The 18,331-nt window shown below is 35.6% G+C and overlaps 1 protein-coding gene across 2 annotated transcripts in view; it reads right to left on the bottom strand.

Annotated features, from left to right (window-relative positions):
• Window positions 1-18,331, bottom strand: part of LRRIQ3 (leucine rich repeats and IQ motif containing 3) — a 187,195-nt gene that overhangs the window by 47,643 nt on the left and 121,221 nt on the right. For both annotated transcript variants that reach the window (XM_030913592.1, XM_010381108.2), the window contains exon 6: window positions 3,108-3,237. In XM_030913592.1, coding sequence (XP_030769452.1) covers window positions 3,108-3,237 — 130 coding nt within the window. The remainder of the gene's footprint in view (window positions 1-3,107; window positions 3,238-18,331) is intronic.

The following is an 18,331-nucleotide window of genomic DNA, read 5'->3' as shown; positions in this document are numbered from 1 at the left end:
AAGCTACCCTTGATGTCCCAGATGTCTCCTTGTTTCATTTGAGTCTCTTGATTGTATTCTTGATGTTATTAGTACAGTTTCATACTGAGGTAAGATCTTTGATTTGTGTCATTCTAATTTGACAATCCAATAATGTTAAACTGATTTATGAAGAAGAAAAAGTAAGGCACATATGTTTTGTATAACAATAAACATGTCATTTAGACTGGAGCATGTTCAAGACTGAAAGGCACTGTTATGCACCAGGACAACAGACACAAACTGAGACTCTCTAGGGCCAAACTGGGACATGTAGTTATAGTACAAATAGCATGGGTCCCATTCATTAGTGTATTTACCTAATAAATAGTTAAAAAGTTTTGCCAACTTTGAAAGTCTAGGTGAGAAAATGGAATAATATGGTCCCATATAGGAGTTGTAACACTCAGCAATATATTAATTATTCAGGCTGACCTTATATTAACAATATAAGCATTAGAAAATATATAGAGTAACATGTTATTTCCAATTAAAAATTAACAAATCATATATTACTCTTATAGGTAGTTTGATTATCACCATTATATTTAGCCACACAAATATCAGTATTTAAGAATGATATCTAAAAGTTGGAATTACGGTAATAGGTGATATGAATAGCACTCAAACTAATCTATGCTCCATCAGAAACATTAAGCATCGCATATATCTCAAGTAAGTCTTATATAATGTCTAATGTTTAGGAATAGCTCAAGGAATGAAGATACAAAAATGTGCAAGATTTGTAATTGATAATACCAGAACCATTACTTACTGAGGTGAGCTTTTCTTGGAGATTTTAGAGGCAGCATAAAATCTCATGTGTTAGCTAAATTATGTGATTCTTGTTCTTACCAACTAATTTAAGGACCATAGATGGGCTTTGGTGATCCCATGAACCTCCTAAAATCATGAATAAAATGCTTGTATGCATATATATATTTTTTTTATTTGAGAGAGATTAATTTTTTATCACATTCTAATATTTCTTCATATTTGGGCTTGTGAACAAAGAAGAAAACATAATCAGTGCTCAGGAGTAATAGTATCTAGGAAATAGGTCTACTGAGAGATGATCCATATTGTGGGGCAATTTATGCTCACATCTATGCTTTGATTATGAAGAGATATCTAGCCTAGTTGGAAGTAGGTACCTATTAGCAGACTGTACCATTTTGAAAAAAAAAATTAATCCTCAGTCATTCGCTCAAATTCCCTTTACCTTAGAAGGCAGGAGTAATAGCTAGAATTTATGATATCCAGAATTAACTTTTGGTATGAAATTTTGATTATTTAAATATTCTGACCATAATGTTCTTTTATAATTTTTATATACTTAATACATTTTCAAAAGATAAATATAACAAAATATTGATAACACTAAAAATGTCTTTGGCTCATAATTTAGAATTTTTGATACTCAGAAGGTTGATTTCTTTTTTTCAATGCCTTGAGATTATTGACAGCATAAAAATCATAAAGTTTAAAATACCTCAAAAGCATTAAATATTGTCAATGTGTTTACTTCTTTACTTCTATTCCCTCTTAACCTTCTCCAATATGGTTCCTCTCTCTGCTACTTCATTGAATTTGCTTTTGTCAAGGCCACCGTTGGTATCTATATTCCAGATTCAATAAATACTATTTAGTTTTCATATTCCAAGACTTTTGGCCAGGTGAGATGGCTCACACTTATAATCCCAGCAGTTTGGGAGGCTGAGGCAGTTGATTGCCTGAGCTCAGGAGTTCAAGACCAGCCTGGGCAACATGGTGGAATTTCATCTCTACAAGAAATCCAAAAGATAGCTGTGCATGGTGGCATATGCCTGTAGTCCCAGCGACTTAGGAGGCTGAGGTGGAGGATCGCTTGATCCCAGGGGGTCGAGGGTGCACGGAGCTATAATCACTCCACTGCACTCAAACTTAGGTGACAGAGTGAGACAGTTTTAAAACAAACAAACAAACAAACCAAAAGACCACACACACAAAGTCTTTTCAACTGGCCTTCAATACAGTTGAACAGTCCATTCTTTTTTTTAAAAAAAAATAGTTTTATTAAATTAGTACATGTGTAAAAATGGAGAACTGATGAAATAAAGCCACTGGCAACGAGGAACTAACAGAGTTTGACCAATTCATTTGCAAAGAAGAGAAAATCAAATGGGATAAAGACACCATCATGGGATTTAAAAAGAAAGATTTGAATATTTAAGAATGAGCAGAAGCCCTTGAGAAAAATAAGACCTTCAAATGATTTTACAAAAGTGATTTTATGATTCTTCTGTGAAAGATAAAGAAAAGCATATCTAATCATGACAAATTTTACCAGAACAAATTTTGTAAGACAAAAACAAATCACATTTAAAACTAAAATTTTATCAGTGATAATGTAAGACAATATGCATTTTTATTCAACAAAAATCATTATGTCGAAAGTCTGAAAGAAATTTAATAACTTATAAATTTTAACTAATTTGCAGTAATTATTCTGATACTTGACAGATTTCCTGAAGGAGGTACAATGCTGACATAGTCATACAGTAACAAAGCTATCAGTTCAATGATTCTTGCTAACAAAAATTTCTCATAATTCCCAACTTCTACCCCAAATGAGGTTCTTGATATCCATAAAATAACCTTCTGAATATGTATATTTAGAAACTATTGAATAAGATATAATTTTTTAACATTGCTGTAATATTTTTAATGGGAATAGAGAATATATAGAGAAAAGTGAACAAATCACAGGTGTATAGCTGGATGAATTCTTCAAACTCGTATAACCATCACACAGATCAAGAAATAATATTATCAAAATCCTAGATGCCTGTTTGTAATTTCTTCTACTCACTACTCCCCTATGAAGATAATTATCGTTTTTTAGCTTTTTATACATGGATTACATGTACTCTTTTGTGTCTGGCTTCATTTGCTCCAAGATACGGATTTTTTATCTAGAAGTCTCAACACATATTTCATTAGACTTTTGGATTTATACTTGCCAATCAACATGCCCAATTTCTAATTACATTATTTACTCTTCATCAAAATATATTTATTAAATACAATTAAAAATTCATATAACTAACCTTTTTGAATGAGATGTCTTGATGTTTTTGATTTCATGCCAAGATCTTTTGGTTTTAATTCACATAAAATAGAGGAAACATGTTTTCTGTGTTCACTGGAAGTTTTTAAATCGACAGGATAATATATATTCTGTGAAAATAAAATAAAAGCAATGACAATGATAATATCTCATGTGTTTTAGAGTTCTCCAAGTGTTCTCACATGAATTATACATTATCATGATTGACTTTCATTTAAAATACAAAAACAAAAACCTGTGAGGTAGGCAGGGTTAAGAAAAAAATTTTTAAAACTCCATTGTGTATAATTTTAACAATCTGTCTTTCTACTAATATCGGCCAATGCCGTAAGAGAGATTGAGGGAAAGAGAGACCTGCCAGGAGAGTGCCGTGACAAAAGGAACAAGGGAAGAGGGAAAATAAGGAATAAACAGAGAAGCAAGATAGTTTTCCCCAGAAAGCCTGAAGGAAGATTAAGAGTAATAAAGGGAGGGACAAAATTATTTCACAGAGCACTTAAAGGCAGTAACATGGAGGAGGAAAAGGACGGACAATAACACAGAAAGAAAGGAAGGGAGAAATGGGACCAGAATTATCACGTTTTAAAACTACAAATGGGCCAGGTGCAGGGGCTCATGCCTGTAACCCCAGCGCTTTGGGAGGCCAAGGCAGGTGGATCAACTGAGGTCAGGAGTTCGAGCTCAGCCTGGTCAACATGGCGAAACCATGTCTCTACTAGAAATATGAAAATTAGTCAGGTGTGGTGGTGCATGCTTGTAATCCCAGCTACTCGGGAGGCCAAGGCAGGGGGATCACTTGAACCCAGGAGGTGGAGATTGCAGTGAACTGAGATTGAGCCATTGCACTCCAGCCTGGGCAAAAGAGTGAGACTCCGTCTCAGAAAAAAAAAAAGGGGACAAATGGATCAGCTATGTGTGGGAAGAAGAGTAGCAAGTAGAATATTGAAGAGGAGCTTCATGGGGAACAGGGGCATTGTGGAATGTAACTGTATAGTATCTGTGAACCGGGTGGGATGTTTTAGTAACAGTGTTATCTATTTTCCTCTTCACAGTTCATCCAGGACTGTTATGGAGCTTTCATCAAGTTATCAGGGGCAAAGGCTCTTTCAAAATTCCTTTATCATCTCTTACTGTATCTGCATGGGTACTATCCTCAAACTTTTCAGATGAATCAAAATAGCTACTAGAGCTCCAAACACCGTTTCAGTCAGAAGCTGGAGGAAAAGGGAAATGACAATAGGACACAGGCCATGTATCTTAAGGAGATTTTCCAGAGGTTCTTCAAATAACTTCTGTTGAATATCTCATTGGCCCCATATCCCGCTATGAAGGGGAGGGTAAGGAATGCTAGGCGTTTTGCTGCCTGGAATGAAATTTGGGCCCGTTACCATGGTAGAAGAAAACAGTATATATTGGTAGGCAACCAATAGTCTCTATCATAGAGAAAAAGTTCAGAAGGTTAGATGAGGGTATGTGTTTATATATTAAAAAACTTTCTCGGGATATGATACTTTCTTTGGTAAGAAACACTGATCTAACTTCTGAAGACTCACAAATATTTATTTTCACATAGATCTTTCTGAGGTCTTTGCTTTTGTGCATTTGTTTCTGGAACATTTACATAGTGCTTATCTTTTGCCATTGTGAAGTTCTTTATGACTATTAACTCAATTAATAATCATAACAACCATAAACTGAGCTCTTTCACATGGACATCTCATACTCAAGAGAATCAAAACCATATTTTTTTCCTCCAAATATATTAGTTCTTAGTCCTAGTTTCAGTGAATGGCACCATGTTTGTTTAAGAAGAAGAAAATCAGGTAAACTCTCTGATACGTCACAGCTGACAGAATTTTGAAATAGAGAATTCATCCTCACATTTCCCCCACTACTTTGACCTGTTAGCCGTTCAAATCTCCTTTATTTGATAATTTAGAAAAGACACTTGGATATGCGCCTCAGTCCCCTGTACTTACAATTTTCTGAGTTTCTATTATTTAAATGTTGTATGTGATATTCTCTAATTTACTTATCAAAAACAATTTGTCTTCAAGCAGTGACTCATAGGGTAAGGGCTTTCTAATGCTCATTATAGGTGTTAAGTATCATCTGTTCCTGGAATAAACCTGTTTTTATTTTTCATTTAAAAATTCTTCACTTATCAACTCTTACACAAGACAATGTTTTTTCATTCTTTATGTGATAAAATCACCTCATGTCGCTGGAAACACAAATAAGGACTTTTAAGCTCATATATTCTCTTTACATTTAAAAATTTTTCAATCTTGCCAAAGATAATTAAAATTAAAGAAGTCACAATACCAAAACATATTGTCAAAATATGACACAATTTTAAGTAATGCTGCTTCTATTTTCATTTAGGCCTTGGTTTTTCTATTAGGTAAGTACGAGAAAATACAATGTGTGGCACTATTTTGCAATCCAGTTTGTAACAACAACTCTAAATACTTTTTCAGCCTCAAATTCTTCTGCAAGTCCTCTTCATGTTACATCATCACTCTTGTATTTTCCTACTTCTAAGAATTTTGCTCTATTTGGAAACTTCTCTGTTTCTCCCTCCTAACAATGCAATTCATCACATGTTGAAAATCACCTCAAATTGCATTTGAACCATAGAAATGTGTCATTTCTTTCTTCTATATATCTCACTTTTATCCTACCCATGATAAAATAACGAGTATGTTCAGTGATCCTGTTTCCACTAGCACTTACACCTTTAGATTCCCCTGAAAAAAATGAGAACTCTCCCTCCAAAAATCTGCCAAATTTGAGATACCCAAACTCTATCACACATACAGTTAATTCATAGATTCATGAAATGTAAAGGGTCAGAAATTAAGTAGATCGCTAGTTAGCTCCTTTTAGAAACATATTTACTTCATTTCTCCTAATTATCCTTTTTCATGTATCTGGCTGTCATTGTTTGTCACGTTTTATAAAAATACTTCCTTCCATGTTTTTAGAAAAGAAGAATTCATGACAAAGGGTACATATATGACAGGGGAACAAATCTATAGAAAGATGATCAAAAAATTTAAACCTCTAAAGGAACTGAGGCTTACACAAGCTGCAAAAGTAAAGAAATGGGCTTTTCTGTTATATGTAATGCAAGAAAGGAAAGAGAATGTGTGCACTTACTGATTGATCTTTGAGATCATAGAGAAGGAAAAGTTATCAGAAGACTGGGAATGATCTAATAACGATCTCATTTTCGATAACAGAAAGTATATTCGATTACCTACCCTACCTTAGACTTAATGCTGGTCCTCAATAATTGCAGAAAATATTTTAAGGATATTTGGTAGCACTTAGTAAAGGAATAATAATCAAGGAATATTATAAGTTGACAATAAGCTAATTATATGAGATGCAATTTCATTTTTAACATGGTCAAAATTAATTCAGGTTCAAATATCCTTGGCATGATAAACCTGTATTCAGCGGTATGTTTGATAAAATCTTTCATTACTTTTAGATAGAGATCAGAAATGCTGAGTGACCATGAAAGACTGAAGATTAATAAAATGATGCCAAGCTGAAGGGAGGTATCTAATGTCATGATACATGGTTCTGTTTTCAGCTCCATTCTGATCAATGTTTATATAAATGAGAAGTAAAATATAAAAGAAATGGTTGCTACATTTTCCAATGAAATAATAAAAAAACAAAATCAATTAATACCGAACAAAAATCTAAGATAGTGTCAACAGCCTGGAGTAAATTAAGTAGATTAAGTAAAATAGAAATAAATATTGCACTTGGGCAAAATATACTTAATCACTGGGGTACATGATGGTGATTTAAAAACATGAGTGATAAGACATATTATATTTATAAAATACATTTTAGTTAAAAGTAAATTAGTTAGGAATTCATTTATGATGTGACCCTAAGCTGTATTAAGCATTTCGTTGAGAATGGAAGAAGCAATAGTTTTACCATATTCACTTCCGAAGAACTATGTCAGATCAGGAAAACATATTTTCAGATGATTTCAGATAACCTAGAACATGAATAGTAAGCAGCCTACCTACTGAATTATTGTAAATGTAAGCCCTATATAAATAGGCTATAGTTAAGTCCAGCATAGAGAAAAGATAAAGGGAGATTCAGGGTCCCTATCTCCTCCACTATCCATCTTTTTCATTTTGAAAAATACTGCTAAAAATAATTTTTTTCAACTCAGAAATACTTAGAATTTGTTCTTTAACCCTTCTTCTGAAACCTTATGTCTAAGCTATCAGCAAATCTTGGCAAGGTTATTTCCAAAATATATTTTAAATATGCTCCCTTCTCTAAATTTTCAGCTACTTCATTCTACAGCTATAATCATCTATTTCTGGTCAATCACAAATACCTCTTATTGGACTCTGCCTTCACCCTGGCTTTTATAATATACATTTACATTGTCAAAATGTAAATCCAATCATGTTTCTCTTTTAGCTTTAAATCCTCCAATTGTTCAAGATGCTAAGTCCTTTCTATGAGGTATAGAACATCATCAAAATATGGCTCCTGACCACACAGCCAAGCTCATCTCATGCTATTGTTGACCTGGTTCATTATAGTCCTGCTATACTAGATTTCATGCAGTCCCTTGAACAAACCCCAAACAAAATAAGCTATTGCATGCCTCAGGTCCTTGTGTAAGATCTTTCTTCTGCCTGCAACATTCTCCTTCCTATAATATGCATGGCTAGCTCCTTTTCCTTCAGGACTTTAAATATTATCTCTTCAGAAAAACGGTCCATAACAATCTTATGAAAAATAGTCTTCCTCCTATTATTCTCTATCTCAACATCCTACTTGTTTTATTTATAAAATTTATCACAATTTTGCTTGCTAACATGGGTTAAGATTTGTTTTTTCTTCCTACAATCGAATCCACGAGGGTAAGGACTTTGCTTTTCTTTTTTTACTCAATGCTGAGAATGTTCTCTGACACTCAGTAGATACTCAATAATTATTTGTTAAATGTTGAATGAATATAGCCAAAGAGAAATAGCAGAAGCAATGAGTGGAGATTTAGAAACTTCAGTTCAATATGATGTTAAACAAAGCTCCATTCTTTGGAGACAGTCCAACAACCAAAAATAATTTTAAAAGAAACGTGTAGCTTGTATTTTCTACAGGACTTGTCCCAATAACACATTCAACATTCTCTTCTTTTCTTCCTGAATTCTTTAACATCTTTCTGTTACTCCAAATCTTCTCACTCAGCAACCCTTCACAACTCTTGCATCTCTTTATAAACTGTTTATCATGATTCTCTGAATTTAGTTTCTCTGAATTTTTGGTGTCTTAGATTCTGTGAATTTTTTGTTGTCTCTATCAATTTATGAATTTCTCAATTTGTCACACACACAAAATCAAAACATAAACGTCTGGTAAGAATAATTATATCTTTACTCAGCTACATCTATCTACCTGTTCTGTTGATTCTACATCACACACACACACACAAACCAAAACCTCAACAAAAGAGCCATCTTTATGTAATTTAGAGGGAAGAAGCTAAGAAAAAATAATCTATAATAGGTATAGAAGTGGGGGAGACAAATGTATATTAATAAATCTCATCTAATAATAATAATTTCTCAGAGCATTATTGAAAATTGGAATAGATTATCTGAGGAGCCATAGAGCTCTCGGATTATAAATTAGTCTACTACAAAGACACATGTACACGTATGTTTATTGCGGCACTATTCACAATAGCAAAGACTTGGAATCAACCCAAATGTCCATCTGTGACAGACTGGATTAAGAAAATGTGGCACATATACACCATGGAATACTATGCAGCCATAAAAAAGGATGAGTTTGCGTCCTTTGTAGGGACATGGATGCAGCTGGAAACCATCATTCTTAGCAAACTATCACAAGAAGAGAAAACCAAACACCGCATGTTCTCACTCATAGGTGGGAACTGAACAATGAGATCACTTGGACTCGGGAAGGGGAACATCACACACTGGGGTCTATCATGGGGAGGGGGGAGGGGGGAGGAGGGAGGGATTGCATTGGGGAGTTATACATGATATAAATGATGAATTGATGGGTGCTGACGAGTTGATGGGTGCAGCACACCAACATGGCATAAGTATACATATGTAACAAACCTGCACGTTATGCACATGTACCCTAGAACTTAAAGTATAATAAAAAAAAAAATAAATAAATGATAAAACATAATATATATAATCTTCATTGTATAAAACTTGCAAAATGCAAAACTTTATAAAGAAAAAAATAATAATTAACTATAATTCCTTAATGCTAAAAAAAAAAAAAAAAAAAAAAAAAAAAGAAAAATTAAATAAGTACCTGGTTATAAAAGTCAGATGGATTATTGAACTAGATATTTATTTTCCCAAGAGAGATAATGATTTATCTTTAAAAATTAAGGAGCGTTAGCAGTGGTAACAATTGCCTCTATCTTATTTCTAGATCAAGAGTAAACACTTTATACTGAACTTTGCTGTCTTTCAAATTCAAATTGCATTTTCAACCCTTCCTAGTTTGAGTTTCCCAAAGTAGCTTAGTTAGAGCTCTATAAAATTGTAATTTTGTTTTCACATTTTGAGTGATACAAATCAGAGTGCTAATCCAGATCTTACCTTTTTCAGATAATATTCAAAGAGATTATACTAAAACACAAACAGAAAGAGTCGCCCTTATTTGTTTGAATGAAAATTGTTAGCTCTAGTGTTTAGTAGCACAGCCTTTCATTAACGTAGTAAGCAAAGCCTTCATCTTAGGGGGAGGTTAATGTGTACAGCAATCCACATATGGAAAGTAAATAGGGTTGTCCTCAAAGTGGGTAAACTATCGAGTAGCACTTGGACTCTGCTTTAAGTACTGGTTAACAAGAAAAACCATGGAGAAAGGGGCATGGTTCAAATGGTTTAACATAAGTTTTACCAGAAATAGTTACGAAAAAGTAACTCTAAAAAGTTACTTAAAAAAAGATAACCCCTTTAAGTGACTGGCAGGTTTAACTGCTGTTTGAAAAATTGCTACGACCCTGCATTTGATACCAATCTTACTTTATCTTAAGAGAGAGAACTAGAAATGAAAATACCCTTGCTACATGGGAAAGAATCCAAAATGAATGGCCTGCATAAATAAACACAGGAAACATATTGTATAAATAAAATAAATGTGACATTTCTCTTCCATACACAAAGTAGCCGAGAAATGGGGCACCTGAATATATTATGCTGCAAGTGTCCAGTTTAAGAACACATGACAAAAATGATAATAGAAAGCTTATGTTCCCTTAGTTCAAGAACTGTCTAATAGTCTAAGGTCTGTCATTACCAAGATTGGAGGCACCAATGTGTAAATTAATGATGCCTACTCTTAGCTACACTACAGTGGATATCTGGTAGCAACTTTTGTAGAATTGAGTAAAAAAGAGGTGTTGCAAACTTCCATGAGATTTTAGAGCTGGTTATAGTTTCAAATTGAGGAAAAAACAATGCTAGTTTGTGTATTGTAATAATTGAAACTAGGTAGAATAAGTAAAAGAAAGGACATGGGGAAATTTTAGAGTATACAGTTTTCATTTTATTTGAAAATCTCTCCAAAAATGTATTTGATTAATTTTTATTTACATTTCAATACAATTCTATTCACAACCCAATTTTTCCAGTACATGGATTACATTATCTGGTACCTAACATATTATTAGTAATGATTAAAAATAATTCTATATCTTTAAAGATCTCATTTTAAACAGAATATAACTCTTCCTTAAATAATTAATATCATTGTTTATAATGTTCAAAGCATTTGTTGCATTCTACTGTATATCATAGTTATGTCCACTGCTCACCCCTAGTAAAAATTACTCTCTCTGATGACTGGGGCTGTGGTTTACTTATCTTGATATTTCTGCACCACTTTGATTGTATTCTTCAATCTGCTGCATTATCAAGTCACAAGTTAAAAAAAAAAGATGATAAATTTGATTATTCAACAACTATGTATTGAATGCCAGCTATATCCATGGCACAATACTAGACACAGGCATAAAGTTATTATTAGTAAATATTTAAATTATGTCTTTTTCAAAATATTTCATAATTTACTGATTATTTCCCTATGTAGATGTGAAAACAAGAAAAAAAGCATTGAAAGTCAGAAAAAGACAGTAGAAAGCATAAGCTAAATTCTTAAGCTCCTGATAAAGATCTGTATTTTTTTTTTATTATACTTTAAGTTCTAGTGTACATGTGCACAACGTGCAGGTTTGTTACATATGTATACGTGTGCCATGTTGGTGTGCTGCACCCATCAAATCGTCAGTACCCGTCAACTCGTCATTTACATCAGGTATAACTCCCAATGCCATCCCTCCCCCTTCCCGCCTCCCCATAATAGGTGCTGGTGTGTGATGTTCCCCTTCCAGAATCCAAGTGATCTCATTGTTCAATTCCCACCTATAAGTGAGAACATGCGGTGTTTGGTTTTCTGTTCTTGCAGTAGTTTGCTGAGAATGATGGTTTCCAGCTGCATCCATGTCCCTACAAAGGACACAAACTCATCCATTTTTATGGCTGCATGGGATGCCATGGTGGATATGTGCCACATTGTCTTAATCCAGTCTGTCACTGATGGACATCTGGGTTAATTCCAAGTCTTTGCTATTGTGAATAGTGCCGCAATAAACATACGTGTGCATGTGTCTTTATAGCAGCATGATTTATAACCTTTGGGTATATACCCAGCAATGGGATCGCTGGGTCATATGGTATTTCTAGTTCTAGATCCTTGAGGAATCCCCATACTGTTTTCCATAAAGGTTGAACCAGTTGACAATCCCACCAACAGTGTAAAAGTGTTCCTATTTCTCCACATCCTCTCCAGCACCTGTTGTTTCCTGACTTTTTAATGATTGCCATTCTAACTGGTGTGAGATGGTATCTCATTGTGGTTTTGATTTGCATTTCTCTGATGGCCAGTGATGACAAGCATTTTTTCATGTGCCTGTTGGCTGTATGCATGTCTTCTTTTGAGAAATGTCTATTCATATCCTTTGCCCACTTTTTGATGGGGTTGTTGGTTTTTTTCTCGTAGATTTGTTTGAGTTCTTTGTAGGTTCTGGATATTAGCCCTTTGTCAGATAAGTAGATTGCAAAAATTTTCTCCCATTCTGTAGGTTGCCTGTTCACTCTGATGGTAGTTTCTTTTGCTTTTTAGTTTAATTATATACCATTTGTCAATTATAGCTTTTGTTGCCGTTGCTTTTGGTGTTTTAGACATGAAGTCCTTCCCCATGCCTATGCCCTGAATGGTATTACCTAGGTTTTCTTCTAGGGTTTTTATGGTTTTAGGTCTAACATTTAAGTCTCTAATCCATCTTGAATTAATTTTCATATACGGAGTAAGGTATGGATCCAGTTTCAGCTTTCTACTTATGGCTAGCCAATTTTCCCAGCACCATTTATTAAAGAGGGAATCCTTTCCCCATTTCTTGTTTTTCTCAGGTTTGTCAAAGATCAGATGGCTGTAGATATGTGGTATTATTTCTGAGGGCTCTGTTCCATTCCATTGGTCTATATCTCTGTTTTGGGACCAGTATCATGAGTTTTGGTTACTGTAGCCTTGTAGTACAGTTTGAAGTCAGGTAGCAAGATGCCTCCAGCTTTGTTCTTTTGACTTAGGATTGTCTTGGAAATGTGGGGTCTTTTTTGGTTCGATATGAACTTTAAAGCGGTTTTTTCCAATTCTGTGAAGAAAGTCATTGGTAGCTTAATGGGAATGGCATTGAATCTATAGATTACCTTGGGCAGTATAGCCATTTTCATGATATTGATTCTTCCTATCCATGAGCATGGAATGTTGTTCCATTTGTTTGTGTCCTCTTTTATTTCACTGAGCAGTGGTTTGCAGCTCTCCTTGAAGAGGTCCTTTACATCCCTTGTAAGTTGGATTCCTAGGTATTTCATTCTCTTTGAAGCAATTGTGAATGGAAGTTCTTTCATGATTTGGCTCTTTGTTTGTTACTGGTGTATAAGAATGCTTGTGATTTTTTCACACTGATTTTGTATCTTGAGACTTTGCTGAAGGTGCTTAGCAGCTTAAGGAGATTTTGGGCTGAGGTAATGGGGTTTTCTAAATATACAGCCATGTCATCTGCAAACAGGGACAATTTAACTTCTTCTTTTCCTAACTGAATACCCTTTATTTCTTTCTCTTTCCTGATTGCCCTAGCCAGCACTTCCAACACTATGTTGAATAGGAGTGGTGAGAGAGGGCATCCCTGTCTTGTGCCAGTTTTCAGAGGGAATGCTTCCAGTTTTTGCCCATTCAGCATGATATTGGCTGTGGGTTTGTTATAAATAGCTCTTATTATTTTGAGATACATTCCATCAATACCGAATTTACTGAGAGTTTTTAGCATGAAGGGCTGTTGAATTTTGTCAAAGGCCTTTTCTGCATCTATTGAGATAATCATGTGTTTTTTGTCTTTGGTTCTGTTTATATGCTGGATTACCTTTATTGATTTGCATATGTTGAACCAGTCTTGTATCCAAGGGATGAAGCCCACTTGATCATGGTGGATAAGCTTTTTGATGTGCTGCTGGATTTGGTTTGCCAGTATTTTATTGAGGATTTTTGTATTGATGTTCATCAGGGATATTGGTCTAAAATTCTCTTTTTTTGTTGTTCTCTGCCAGGCTTTGGTATCAGGATGATGTTGGCCTCATAAAATGAGTTAGGGAGGATCCCTCTTTTTCTATTGATTGGAATAGTTTCAGAAGGAATGGTACCAGCTCTTCCTTGTACCTCCGGTAGAATTTGGCTGTGAATCCGTCTGGTCCTGGACTTTTTTGGTTGGTAGGCTATTAATTATTGCCTCAATTTCAGAGCCCGCTATTGGTCTATTCAGGGATTCAACGTCTTCCTGGTTTAGTCTTGGAGAGTGTAAATGTCCCGGAAATTATCCATTTCTTCTAGGTTTTCTAGCTTATTTGCATAGAGGTGTTTATAGTATTCTCTGATAGTAGTTTGTATTTCTGTGGGGTCGGTGGTGATATCCCCTTTATCATTTTTTATTGCATCTATTTCATTCTTCTCTCTTTTCTTATTAGTCTTGCTAGCGTCCTATCAATTTTGTTGATCTTTTCAAAAAACCAACTCCTGAATTCATTGATTTTTTGGAGGGTTTTTTGTGTCTCAATCTCCTTTAGTTCTGCTCTGATCTTAGTTATTTCTTGCCTTCTCCTGGCTTTTGAATGTGTTTGCTCTTGCCTCTCTAGTTCTTTTAATTGTGATGTTAGGGTGTCAATTTTAGATCTTTCCAGCTTTCTCTTGTGGACATTTAGTGCTATAAATTTCCCTCTACACACTGCTTTAAATGTGTCCCAGAGATTCTGGTGTGTTGTATCTTTGTTCTCATTGGTTTCAAAGAACATCTTTATTTCTGCCTTCATTTCGTTATGTACCCAGTAGTCATTCAGGAGCAGGTTGTTAAGTTTCAATGTAGTTGAGTGGTTTTGATTGATTTTCTTAGTCCTGAGTTCTAGTTTTATTGCACTGTGGTCTGAGAGACTGTTATAATTTCTGTTCTTTTACACTTGCTGAGGAGTGCTTTACTTGCAACTATGCAGTCAATTTTGGACTAAGTGCAATGTGGTGCTGAGAAGAATGTATATTCTTTTGATTTGGGGTGGAAAGTTCTGTAGATGTCTATTAGGTCCACTTGGTGCAGAGTTGATTTCAATTCCTGAATATTCTTGTTAACTTTCTGTCCCCTTGATCTGTCTAATGTTGACGGTGTGGTGTTGAAGTCTCCCATTATTATTGTATGGCAGTCTAAGTCTCTTTGTAAGTCTCTAAGGACTTGCTTTATGAATCTGGGTGCTCCTGTATTGGGCGCATATATATTTAGGATGGTTAGCTCTTCCAGTTGAATTGATCCCTTTACCATTATGTAATGGCCTTCTTTGTCTCTTTTGATCTTTGATGGTTTAAAGTCTGTTTTATCAGAGACTAGGATTGCAACCCCTGCTTTTTTTTTTTTTTGTTCTCCATTTGCTTGGCAGATTGTCCTCCATCCCTTTATTTTGAGCCTATGTGTATCTCTGCATGTGAGATGGGTCTCCTGAATACAGCAAACTGATGGGTCTTGACTCTTTATCCAATTTGCCAGTCTGTGTCTTTTATTTGGACCATTTAGTCCATTTACATTCAAGGTTAATATTGTTATGTGTGAACTTGATCCTATCATTGTGATATCAGCTGGTTATTTTGCTTGTTAGTTGATGCAGTTTCTTCCTAGCAACGATGGTCTTTACATTTTGGCATGCTTATGCAATGTCTGGTACTGGTTGTTCCTTTCCATGTTTAGTGCTTCCTTCAGGATCTCTTGGAGGGCAGGCCTGGTGGTGACAAAATCTCTAAGCATTTGCTTATCTGTAAAGAATTTTATTTCTCTTTCACTTATGAAACTTAGTTTGGCTGGATATGAAATTCTGGGTTGAAAATTCTTTTCTTTAAGAATGTTGAATATTGGCCCCCACTCTCTTCTGGCTTGTAGAGTTTCTGCTGAGAGATCTTCTGTTAGTCTGATCGGCTTCCCTTTGTGGGTAAGCCGACCTTTCTCTCTGGCTGCCCTTAACATTTTTTCCTTCATTTCAATTTTGCTGAATCTGACATTTATGTGTTTTGGAGTTGCTCTTCTCAAGGAGTATCTTTGTGGCGTTCTTTGCATTTCCTGAATTTGAATGTTGGCCTGCCTTACTCGGTTGGGGAAGTTCTCCTGGATGATATCCTGAAGAGTGTTTTCCAACTTGGTTCCACTTTCCCCCTCACTTTCAGGCATACCAATCAGACGTTGATTTGGTCTTTTCACATAATCCCATATTTCTTTGAGGCTTTGTTCATTTCTTTTTCCTTTTTTTCTCTAGACTTCTCTTCTCGCTTCATTTCATTCATTTGATCTTCAATCGCTGATACTCTTTCTTATAGTTGATCGAGTCGGTTATTGAAGCTTTTGCATTTGTCACGTATTTCTCGTGTCATGGTTTTTATTCTGTCCATTTGTGGCCTTCTCTGCATTGATTATTCTAGTTACAGATTCTTACATCCTTTTTTCAAGATTTTTAGTTTCTTTGTGCTGGGTATGTAGTTCCTCCTCTAGCTCTGAGAAGGTTGATCAACTGAAGCCTTCTCTCAGCTCATCAAAGTCATTCTCCGCCCAGCTTTGATCTGTTGCTGGTGATGAGCTGTGTTCCTTTGGAGGGGGAGATGCATTCTGATTTTTTGAAGTTTTTGAATTTCCAGCCTTCTGCCCTGCTTTTTCCCCATCTTTGTGGTTTAATCTGCCTTTGATCTTTGCTGCTGGTGATGTAATGATGGGGTTTTGGTGTGGGAGTCCTTTCTGTTTGCTAGTTTTCCTTCTAACAGTCAGGACCCTCAGCTGTAGGTCTGTTGGAGATTGCTTGAGGTCCACTCCAGATCCTGTTTGCCTGGGTATCAGCAGCGGAGGCTGCAGAAGATAGAATATTGCTGTACAGTGAATGCTGCTGTCTGATTCTTGCTCTGGAAGCTTCGTCTCAGGGATGTACCCTGCTGTGTGAGGTGTGAGGTGCCGGTCTGCACCTAGTGGGGGAGATGTCCCCCAGTTAGGCTACTCAGGGGTAAGGGACCCTCTTGAGTAGGCAGACTGTCCGTTCTCAGATCTCAACCTCTGTGCTGGGAGATCCACTGCTCTCTTCAAAGCTGTCAGAGAGGGTCATTAACATCTGCAGAGGTTTCTGTTTTTTTTCTTTTTTGCTATGCCCTCTCCCCAGAGGTGGAGTCTACAGAGACAGGCAGGTCTCCTTGAGCTGTGATGGGCTCCACCCAGTTCGAGCTTCCTACTTTGTTTACCTACTTAAGTCTCAACAATGGTGGATGCCTCTCCCCTAGTCTCATTGCTGCCTTGCAGTTAGATCTCAGACTGCTGTGCTAGCAATGAGGGAGGCTCCGTGGGCGTGGGACCCTCCTGGCCAGGTGTGGGATATAAACTCCTGGTGTGCCATTTGCTAAGACCCTTGGTAAAGCACAGTATTAGGGTGGGAGTTACCCGATTTTCCAAGTGTTGTGTGTCTCAGTTTCTAAAGGGATTCCCTTCCCCCTTGCACTTCCCAGGTGAGGCGATGCCTCGCCCTGCTTCATCTCTCGCTGGTCGGGCTGCACCAGCTGACCAGCACCCATTGTCTGGCACTCCCCAGTGAGATGAACCCGGTACCTCAGTTGAAAATGCAGAAATCACCCATCTTCTGTGTCGCTCGCACTGGGAGCTAGAAGCTGGAGCTGTTCTTATTCGGCCATGTTGCTTGCACCAGATCTGCATTTTATTACACCTCATGTTTTAGGTCAATTAGTTATGATAATATTTTCAATTTGTAAATCTAATCATTTTAAATGAAAGAGACATACGTATATAAGTAATATGAGTTTATACTGCTTAAGTAATTTACAATTCTGAAAAGTTCATAGGGTCATATAAAATTTAATGATGGGCAAAAAAGCAATTTTCAAGGGGGAAATCCTTTTTCCTTAACAATAAAATACATAGCTCAAGAGTATACATTTCTAATTATATTTGAACAATGTCTATATTTATGAAAGATTTAGAAAAAACCACAAATGGGGACTTGTCAATATTTTATTACTGATTAGTTTGATCTTGTTTTACCTAAACAGCTTAAGTAATCCAGCAATTTAGAATTTATATGTTTTAAATTGGAGTTTGAATCTGAGGAGGAATTTATATTTTTTCATGAGAAAAATGTCTCAAAGTAGCTACATATAATCATATTTCGAAAGTAAGGCATATTACAATGTACATGCACATACTTTATAAACACTTATTGATAAATTATGAAATTGACTCGATAACAATTACTTGAATAATATATTCTAAAATTGAAGTTTTAGCCCTATCAGAATATTTCTTAAGTGTTACTTCATGTAAGTTTTATTAAAATACTGAAGCTTAAAATGACTGTTTCAAATGCAGTACAGTTATGTTTCTTCTCTGCCAAATGCCACATATATCTCTAAAACTTCAGGGACTCTTTTTATCAAATGATGGACTATGTAATAAGGCAGAGAATAAACACACACACACACGCACACACATGTGCCTATGTATGTACATATATATATCTACTGAGACTC

The sequence above is a fragment of the Rhinopithecus roxellana genome, chromosome 12 (assembly GCF_007565055.1).
Source record: "Rhinopithecus roxellana isolate Shanxi Qingling chromosome 12, ASM756505v1, whole genome shotgun sequence".
In the NCBI taxonomy this organism is placed as follows: Eukaryota; Metazoa; Chordata; class Mammalia; order Primates; family Cercopithecidae; genus Rhinopithecus; species Rhinopithecus roxellana.
Note: the sequence above shows the minus strand (reverse complement) of the source record. Positions and strands in the feature narration are given on the sequence as shown.